This window comes from Impatiens glandulifera, chromosome 4 (assembly GCF_907164915.1).
Source record: "Impatiens glandulifera chromosome 4, dImpGla2.1, whole genome shotgun sequence".
Taxonomy (NCBI): Eukaryota; Viridiplantae; Streptophyta; class Magnoliopsida; order Ericales; family Balsaminaceae; genus Impatiens; species Impatiens glandulifera.
This window is the reverse complement of record NC_061865.1, coordinates 18,015,113-18,025,958: the sequence shown is the minus strand read 5'-3', so window position 1 is coordinate 18,025,958 and position 10,846 is coordinate 18,015,113. Positions and strand designations below refer to the sequence as shown.

The window sequence follows — 10,846 nt, the reverse complement described above, 5'->3', positions numbered from 1 at the left end:
ATATTATATTAAAAGATTGGTTTATATAATTTTATTATATAATATTTATTTTTTTTTTAAAGAAATTATTAACGGTGCCCTGTGGGATTCCCCGAAACCGAAAAAAACCAAACGGGGCGGGGATGATATTAAAAAAATCCCCGAAATTAAAACGGGGCGGAGATGGTAATTGCATTCCCCGCCCTGAACCGCCCCATTGTCATCCCTAAATTAGAATGAGGATCATTTCGTCAAATTTCCCTCTATATATATCATTTTAGACCTCCAAGTGTTTATTATCTATATTTTAGATGGATCACAATACTTTCGGGTATAATTCGTACATAATTCATTATCAATGGCTTAAATAAATAAAGTTTTCAAATAAATAATCAAACTACAATTATAAAAGAGACTGAATTAAGAAATACGCGAAATAGTTATACTGAAATTTTCATACCCTTTTACCAGATCAAGATAGAGAGAGAGGGAGGAAGACAACAATGGTGTTGAACGTCAATGTAGCGGTGGCGGTAGCGAACATTTCAGCAGATCTATGTCAATACATAGCATGTAATCCTGAAAGATTAAGCAGCGAACAAGTCCTTAATCTCATCTTCTGTCTTCCTATTCAGCAATTCAGTCGATTTGCCCTCACTTTATGGACCTACCTTTGCTTCTCTCCTCCCGAACCGTATCTGTCTTCATCATCAGATTCATCATCTTCTGATCCGGAATCCGATCTCGATAATCTACATCGAGATTGATTCTTCGCGGCTGCCGCAAGCAGAAGCAGACATACATGTAATGTTAAGAAAACCTAATTTTACAATCTATACTCTGCTATCTCTGTCATCTGTGTGTGTATATATATAGACACGATCATTTCATTCTCTGTTGATATGCATTTATATGTTATCTCTGTTGTGTTATTTGTAGTTACTTTTGATATTAGGTCAAATGCATTAAGCTTCGTGTTCTTTAGTTTGATTAGCTTACTATGTTATGTTCTATGATCTTGGATAGATAACTTATTTTGCTTGTGTATTATAAATATATTGTTTGTATTGATTCTACAATATGAAATAGAAATATATTACAGATGATCAACATTCAAGATTGAATGATATATGAGCTCTAGTGACTGAAACAGGCATTGAGATTGAATTCTTATGATGTTCCTTGTTATCATCTGAGAAGATCTTAAACTGAAGCTTTGAATATCCTCCTCCTCTATTGTTCTTCCGTTTGATCCCAAGGATTATGAAGCAGAAAGTTGCCGCTGCAGCTACAACTCCAAATGAACAAATTGCTCCAATTCCAGTTAAGTTCCGTCTCCAATTGTTGCTGTTCTTCGGATGATGATCATCATCTTTGTTAGTATGGATTTCGCTACTAGCTTCATCTAATTCATACTGGATCAAAGCTCCCAAATCGATTTGAGGCAACACCGTCCTCATCATCTTTGGCGAATCTAATTTCATGTCAGCGAATTCACTTTCCTTGGCTATTAATTTCTTGAAGGAAACATGATCAGAAACTATTTCTTCATCATCATCATCATCATCCGGCTGTTCCAATTCGAGTTCTAGTAGGGAAATTTGATCGGAAGGAGACTGGAGATGGATCTGTTTTGGATCGGGAAGATTTAGAGATGATCTAACAGAGGGGAAGACGAAGTAATTAGTGACGAAGAGATGATTATTATAGGGAGAGTATCTACTGGAGAAGATCTTGTTTACGGTATGATGATCATCATGGATTTGGAGAAATCCTTCATCAGGTAAGAATTCCCACTCATGAACATCATTATTATCTTCCATTTTTGATATAATTGATTTTTTTAGAGGGCTTTGTTTTTTCTTTTATTGAAGATAACCGAGTTGGCTAATATAAAAATAACAGGTGTCTGTGAATTATGTGTTTTAAATGGACAGATGTCAAGTTTATTAAAAACAACAAAGAAGATATTTTATTGTTCTAATGTTTATCTGAATGTGATTTTAATATATATTTTATTTTAGAAATGTGTCACTTTTTTTAAATTCGGATTATTAATAATATTCATATTGACTTAAGTGCTTGGTTAGGAACTGTTTTTTTTTTTTTTTTTTTTCCAAAAACTCATGTTTGATCAATTAAATAAATAAATCTGTTTTTAAATTATTATTATTACCAAATTACCTCTGTCAATTTATTCAAAAAGGAAAAAAAAAATTCTATACATGAGTTCATAAATTAAAGCAAAACAAATATTTTCTTTAATTTTAAAAAATCGGAATTACAAACCAAATGATTAACAAAAAATGAATTATAATTTTTCAAATAAACAAACAATAATAGTTTTATGGTCTTGCCTTGAAGTTGTTAAATTGAGTGATTTTATAGTAGTTAATGTCCCAATTTTTGCTCATTTTTGGGAAATTGTCTCCAAGTCCGAACAAAGAAATTGCAATCAAACTTTATGCTATTCCAAACATCGTAATACCATCTCTCACTCTCGTGAATACTCTTGAATTTATTTCCATATAAATATGGTAAATTATAGAAGCAAAATTTAAACATATTTGAATGAAAAAAATTACCTTTAGCTTTTAAGATGGTTATCTCCTTGATATCAATCCAATTCGAGGGGAAAAAACTAATTTCATAGCTTTTGTAAACTGTCTTCATGACTCGAGTGTAAACGGGTAGTTACCAAATAAATGATTCATCGTCTCTTTATTGTCATCACAAAATAGACATTTAGAATTCGGGATATCCATAAACCGCATAAGTCGATCCCTAGTTGAAAGTCTCTTCCTAAACTACAACCATAACACAAATTGTTGTCTCGGAATGATTTTCGAGGACCATACAACATGAGTCCAACCCACATCGTTCCCCCTCTCACAAATAGACTCTCAAACTAGATTAGAATTGAACTTCCTGTCTTTTTCCACCTTCCAAACCTGCGAGTCGATATTGTTAATAAAGTGTATTGTTTGAATGAAGTTAAGAATCCTAACACCTTCTGAAATACGCCTCAGAAGAGTATTATAATCTCAATCCCAAATGTCACGAACCGATGAATTAAGACAGTCCCTTCAAATACGCATCCCACCAAATTATGCCTTAAGAACGATAGGCAGATTTTCAAACCATGGGTCATACCAAAACAAGATTCCCCGACCATTTCCTAACTGAATATCAAACAAATATATAGCGTTGTCCTTAAGCTTGAGAATCTTCTTTAGTGACTAGGCTATTTTCGATTCAAATCCATAATACTTTTTTCATTCTTCAATCTTGCAGTTATCTATCTCTTTTATTTTCTATTTGTCTCCAGATAATCATCTAACTAACTATCCAGCAAAATCTTGTAAGTCTTTTTGACTGTAGCAAATCTTGAACGATTTGTAACCAACATTGAATAAATCTATATTTAATTTATCCAAGTTAGCGCTTAGAGCCTTGTTGTCCCAGTCGCCTTTGCATCTGAAGCTTATATGTAACAGACACTCGCGAAATAAAAGTAACGAATGATTAGTAGGACTGGAGCCAGCTGATCCTCGGAAAGGAAGTGCGACGATCTCTGAGTGCTAACTTGGAGAAACTAAATAAATGATGAGAACGAATCGTTACTATTCAATCTTGGAGACCGATTGTTTAAGATTCGCGACAACGAGAAGAAGAAAAGGAAAACAAAAACGAGCTCTTTAGATATATGAATAATTAAAATATCAATTGAATGAATATATTATCGTCTTCTTTCTTCCTAAACTCACTTCTCAATTTTTTTGATAACCGTCTACTATCACCACCTCTTCGAATGCTCGTTGGGAATCATATCTGAGAAAATAACTTGTTTTTTTTAACATGTCTATCAAATAATAGTCATTTGCTAATCAATTATTTTTGTGGATGATAAATAAATGTTTGTAGATGGTAAAGGATAACATGTCTATCAAATAATATATAGTCATTTAAATTTAGAAAAGCACCATTTTCATTCCAACTAAATTTTTTTAATTTTAAAATCTAATTTATAACCTTTAATTTTTTAAATACCAATTTTTTTTTGTCCACTTTAACTACTAATCAGTTTCTTGTATATATATCATAAACCAACATCAAACAAAAACAATTTATTGCTCAAATTAACTTCCAAAAATCAGGTCAAAGTTTGAATGGTTCAGATGTGCAGAATCTTTATTATTATAAAAAGTTTTTAAAAATAGCTTTTAAAATATAAATTTCACTTTCAAGGGAATTTTTAAATTTACTATAAAATATTTTATTAATTTATGGAGGAAAAAAATTGATTTTACAAATTTATACTATTTAGCATTAAAAAAAACAAAAAAATATATAAATTAAATATATTTATTATTTATTCAAATAAATTAATAATGTAAATATAATTATTTAACAGTATTATTCTTTAGTTAATTTTATATTTAAATATATATATATATATATTTTTCAATAACAAATGTATAAAATATTTAACTAATATATTTTTAATAAAAAATAATATATACCTAATATATTTTTAATAAAAAAACAATGTCTAAAAATTCTACTTTCTTGATTAATAACTAGAATCAATATTCTAGGTATTTATATTAACTACAATTTGGTGATAACAATTATTCACAACCCGAAAACAACTTATGTTTTTAGTGGAAGAAAAAACTACACAAATTAGTGTTATCAATTAACAAATTGATATAAAAATCTTAAATAAGAAGCAAATAAAAGTTTAGAAAATTTTTTGGGACATTGAGCCCTTATAAATTCTGATGTGCCCCTTAATTAGGAACATAGGAAGGTGAAGAAGGCTGATAAGAGTAGTAGTCCTTAAAACTAATTATAAGCTTAACAAATGAAAAGAGAGAATTTAAACAGCATCTATAAAAACTCAAATATGAATCTTGGATAAATACTTCAAAAGCTAAAAACATTTCCAGAAAACCAAAGTCATGTAGCATAGAAGAAAACCCAACACAAAATAACAAGAAAGAGATCATCAGAATACTCAAGTTCTCAAAACAAAGTCTAAACATAAAACCATAATAAAATTAATGTCTGTCTCTTCAAAACTCCTCTGACCACAAACAAGAAATGATCAACGATTAGCCTTGGCAACTCTTTCAATCTCATCTTTCTTCTTGATAGCATAACTGAAAACCCAAAAAGAAAAATGCATTATTACTTCAATTTAAGAATGACATGAAGAATCAAGAACATGATATTATGTATGTTCAAACCAATGAATTTTTCTTACCTGTTGGATGAACCCTTGGCAGCATTGATAAGTTCATCGGCAAGACACTCAGCAATAGTCTTGATGTTCCTGAATGCACTTTCACGTGCACCAGTTGTCAAAAGATAAATAGCTTGGTTCACACGCCTTAATGGAGAAATATCAACAGCTTGTCTCCTAACAACACCAGCAGATCCAATTCTAGTAGCATCTTCCCTTGGTCCACTGTCATCATTCAAGATACAAGATTCATAAGACAAACAAAGAACATCATGATGGTGGGTTATTTGAGAATTGATCAAATAAGTTGGATCATACAATATAAACACCATTTGCATAGCAAATAAAGCAACATAAAATGAAGATGAAGGTCTTAAGTTGATAAAGTATGAAACTATTACCTGTTGATGACAGCATCTACAATGACTTGAATTGGGTTAAGGTCAGTTAGCAGATGAATAATTTCCATGGAGTGCTTAATAATGCGAACAGCCATAAGCTTTTTTCCATTGTTACGGCCGTGCATCATGAGAGAATTGGTCAGCCTCTCAATAATGGGGCACTGAGCCTTCCTAAAACGCTTGGCAGAATACCTTCCAGCTGTGTGAGGAACATATGTAGCCTTGGCTGTTCCAACAGCAATGTAATCTTCCAATGCAATGTCTCCCACCTGGATTTATTCACAAATCCAATCAGTTTCTTCAAAACCCAACTCTTAAATATGAACAAATCGTCAACAATAGCATCAGCAGAAACAGATCTATAATCAAATCATAAACTTCTATTGATCGGAGAACAAATATAGAGGCAAGTCCAAATCTAGTATTCTAAACGAGAAATCAATCTCATTGCAGTTAAATTCATAGAAAATATAAGAAATTCGAAAGAAAGAACATACTGTGACACCGTCGAAGCTCCATTTGTTGAAAAGCTTGACCTCGGAACTCTGTTGGGTAGGCTGAGCCTCTGGGACAACGACGGTTTCAGTAGCTGTAAAAACAGAACACAATGAAAAACAGACGATAGAAAAAGGAATCAAAACAATGAAAGAAACTTGATTTAGAAGATGATGAACATACCCATGATTGATTTCTTCAGAGGAAGCTAAACCCTAGGAGAGAATCTGAAGAAGGAGAAGGAGACTGTCGCCGCTATTAAATCACATAAAAGACCAGGTTATTGAAATGCTTCAAGCTTATAAAGAACCCTAGCCAGGTTATGGACGGGGGGTTTTATTTATGGGCCTAGTTTGCTGGGCTAAATCGATATGGCCCAAACAATAAAAAAAAAATTATAATTATAAAATTTTATTATTATATAATAAAATTACAAAATTTTAAGATTATTTTAAATTTAATGAGTTTGAAATGATGAAAGATTTTTAAATTTCTATATTTATCTCCAAACCAAAAAAAAATATTAATTATATATTATTATATATATATAAATAATTAAGGATTTTATATCTAGTTAATTTTAAAAATATATTTATTGATATATAAAATTTATATAATAAAAAAATATACTTTACCATAATTATAAAAATAATTCAAAAACTATTATATTATTTAATTTATTTCTCAATATATCATTTTATATATATATATTCTTTCTACTCATAATTATATATACAGTATAACAATCTATATATAATAAAATAAATATTTAAATTTTAATATTTTTAATATATAGATAGAGTTATAAAACTTTATATATTAGGTCATATTTTACATAATAAAAAATAATTAAAAAATATAAACTATCTTCATTAATTTATATATATATATATAATACAATAAATATTCTTTCTACTCGTGTATATATAGAGATTAGAGAGGTATGAAACTTTACAAATTACTTCATATTTTATCTAATAAAAAAATTAAAAATATTGAATATAAAAATTCTCTTCATTAATTTATATATTTAAATATACAAATTAATATGGAAAATTAATCATTTATAAAAAAAAATAGTATAATATATATTAAATTTCTTTAAATTATTATTATACATATAAATTTTATGTATGAATAAAAATAATATTAAAGGTATATTTTAATATAATTCATACTTATTTTTAGTTTTTATAAATATATTATATCATACAACTAAAATAAGAATATTGATAATAAATTCATAAGAAATGTAATGTTTTTAATTCTTTATAATTAATATGTGATGATAAAAAAATATAATTAAATAAAAAATTGAAAGAATAAAATAAATAAATAAATAATGAATAATAATATGTAAAAAATAGTTAAAGCTACTATAAATAAAAATAATTTAAAAAATCAAATTTATAGTCAATTCTTATTTAAAAGGTTGTTTATGAAAAATTTATGAACATTAGTTGTACCAACATAGTTTTATATTCTGGTTAGGTTTAATTTTTGTGATGCTCAAAAAAAATGTTCTAAACGCAATCTTTTTATACTCGTTAAAAGTAGGATTACTTTATAACACTTTTAGACAATTTGATCCTTACATTTTTATTCATAATTTATATATATATATATATATATATATATATATATGTTTGAATTCAATATTTTAAATTTTAAAATATTAAATAAACATTTATACTTATGAAAAAAAAGTACTTTACAAGCCTTTAATAAAATATTTTATAGGCAGATATTCTAAAATTATTTTTAAATCATTTTTTATTTTATTTTTGAATTTTTAAAAAATAGTTTAGGACTTTATATATTAAAAAACATTTAAAATTTGAATGCTGAAAACAAATAGGTCCGTTGCCACGGGTTGGACGTGTGGGTTTAGTTGTGATGTAGGCGCCTAGTCAACGTGAAGGTGATTCCTTGGTCGAGTGAAATTTTCTAGTTCATGAAAGATATTTGGTTGGTATTCTCGATCGAAAACCAAGTTGGGTTGAATTCTTAATCGTTTGGTCTTCTTCGTTAGGACAATAGGTGAGCTTTTTTTTCTTTTTAATTTCGTTTAGAGTCATCAAACTCAAAATTAGAAGCATCACAAAATTATTTAGAACATGATAATTCAGGATCATCATTCAATGATCAATAAAAGCCTGAATTTCATATTGAAATTTCTTAGCTAAAAATGAGATTTCTAGTTTCAAGTTATTAATGGCTAGAATATGATTTTAAGAAGCTTGCTAGTATTTGTTATAATCTAGTTTAACCATCAAATCGGTACCATTTAATGAATTCAAGAATTGAAATTTCAAGCTTTATTTGATATTTTTGATTTTATATAAAAACATGCTTCAAATTGATGGAGATTGGTTTATGAACTTTTAGAATCACAATTTACATGTCATGAATGAAGATAAAAAAAAACTCTATTTAAAAAAAATTAAAATTAAATTTTGGTGTTTTTAGATTTAGATGGATTAATTCTAACTTTGATAGAAAGCTCTTAAATCATCTTAGGATTGATTTTTAAATTAAGAAATCAAATAATTGATCAATATTATAAAAAAAAAAGTAACACTCCTAAACTTTTGTCAATGCTTTTGGATGAGCCAAAATTAAGCTTGGATAGTTTATACAAAATTTCTAAAAACTAAACATTTTGAAGAAATTTACTGGCGGATATAACTAAGCTTGATTCGTGTGTTAGGCTTGTTTCCGTGCCTTCGTCTTGGCCGAGAGAAGCTATTTATAGTCGAGCTAAGTCGGTTGGGAGGCCAAGTGGATTGAATTCAGGATAAAAATTATTAATGGCTTTTGTCTTGCTCGATTAATTCTTACTCATTTATGTCATAATTTAAGTTAGGCTTATAGACTAAATGTTCATTGTGTTAGGGTGAATGAGTTCTAGTCTTCGAATCAACCAAATCAATCAAGAAACAAGTGAATTTCATTCTTTGAAAAATCAAAGAAGGCTCTTGTTCTTATCTAATCGACGCGAGGAAGAAGACTACTTGGGCCACAAATGCATGTTCATTGGGGGATTCATCAAGTTCTGTTAGCGTTTGGGGTTCCGTCATCGAGTCGTTAACCATGGCGTTAGTTGATCCGCTGAGACACAAGAGCGTCTAACTTTCGTTGTAGCGAGCAACGCAGTAGGCTGGCGTCCGCCGATTGATGAAGCTTGAGTGCTTATCTAATGAATGGTCTATTTTCGGTTGAACTAGATCATGATTTGTTTTAAGCCAGAGTGACTTTTTTGAATTTGTTTTTTCTTCGTTTCTTGACTTTATTTTAATCTACAAAAATACACAATAATAATTTATAGACATAAAATTTATTCTACTTATTTTTTAATTTTTTTTTTGTATTTTAGAATTATTTACAAATTATCTTTGGACTTAACGAATACAATAATTTTTCTCAGATAATTTATTTAAGAGGAGTGATAGGGGAGAGAATTTTGGAGGAAGAGAGTAAAAATTTGTTAATTTTTCAGCGAATCAAATTGAACAAGGAATTCCCTTTTTTAAATTATCTCCCCAATCATTTCTCTTTATTTAATTTGTTTTGACCATTATTTTAATTCATTTGGGATTTATTAATACAATAATTATCCCAAATAATTATTTAATTTTGACTATTATTTTAAACAATATTATTAGGTATAATTTTATTACTTTTATATATATATATATATATATATATATATATATATATATATATATATATATTAATGATATGAGGAAAAATATAAATATATATGAAGAAATAAAATTAAATTACTACAATATTATTCGGTAGAATTTTATTACTTATATATTGTACACGCCCTTTTCCATCTCCGTCGGTACCGCCCCTATGTATGTCTGATTCCTTCAGTTTAAATTCTGATTTAAAAGTTAGACCGTACTGCTGAGCTGATCAAAGGTATAAAAATATAGTCTCGATTTATCCGCCAAAAATCTTTTTTAAATAAAATATTATTTGAGAAAATAATTTGTACAATAATATTTGGAAAATATCTGGGAAATATTTTGAAATAATTTCCATACCTCTCGGAATTATTTAAAGATGGATTGGGGTCCCAAAATTATAAAAATAATTTTTGATTTGAAAAGTGGAACCAAACAGGCCTTAGGACCGGAGTCCTAGGACTTGATCCGTTTTCATCGGTTGGGGACCGGAAAGGCTCGGTCTAGACCGAGGGAGCTCTCGGTCAAAACTCAGGATTCTCGGTCGGGGGACCAGAGTGGCTCAATCCTAGGTTTGGTATGCTTGGTCCCAAGGTTGGATCTCTTGATCGTAGGACTTGGGAGTCTCAGTCCTAAGTTAGTTTTCTCGGTCCTAAGACTTGGGAGTGTCGGTCCTAAGTCAAACTTCTCAGTCCTAGGAGAGAATCTTCGGTCGGATTTCTCGATCCTTCCTCTCGGTCCTTGGTCCTACAAGACTCGGTCCAAGAGGACCGAGTGTTATTCATTTGGTATAAAGATTGCAGGTTTTGTATATTTTGATATAGATCATGAAAACATGAATTGTGAGTTGCTAATAACACTTTAGGATGTAAGGATCACAATCCCTAATCCTAGAATCGATCAATCAAGCCCTAAGAAGATCATTTTTCGAATTGAATTCTAGGGCAAGATTTGAGAACTTTTGAATTAGACCATCTCAAGGCCTAACTTGTTCCAGTAACTTCTAAATGATGTTATAATCGAACACG

At 29.3% G+C, this 10,846-nt stretch overlaps 2 protein-coding genes across 2 annotated transcripts; both read right to left on the bottom strand.

The window, feature by feature from the left end:
- Positions 1-1,024: 1,024 nt before the first annotated feature.
- On the bottom strand, positions 1,025-1,829 carry LOC124935907. Its single transcript, XM_047476341.1, has one exon. It carries the CDS (start codon positions 1,800-1,802, stop codon positions 1,086-1,088), a length of 717 nt encoding a protein of 238 aa, XP_047332297.1. The 5' UTR covers positions 1,803-1,829; the 3' UTR covers positions 1,025-1,085.
- A 3,046-nt stretch (positions 1,830-4,875) lies between these two features.
- LOC124934144 (40S ribosomal protein S5-like) lies at positions 4,876-6,416 on the bottom strand. Its single transcript, XM_047474624.1, has 5 exons — positions 6,307-6,416; positions 6,126-6,217; positions 5,629-5,897; positions 5,249-5,452; positions 4,876-5,144 (listed from the first exon to the last, which is right to left on the bottom strand). The coding sequence occupies exons 1-5, from the start codon at positions 6,308-6,310 to the stop codon at positions 5,090-5,092; spliced, it is 624 nt and encodes a 207-aa protein (XP_047330580.1). The 5' UTR covers positions 6,311-6,416; the 3' UTR covers positions 4,876-5,089.
- Between the last annotated feature and the right edge of the window lie 4,430 nt (positions 6,417-10,846).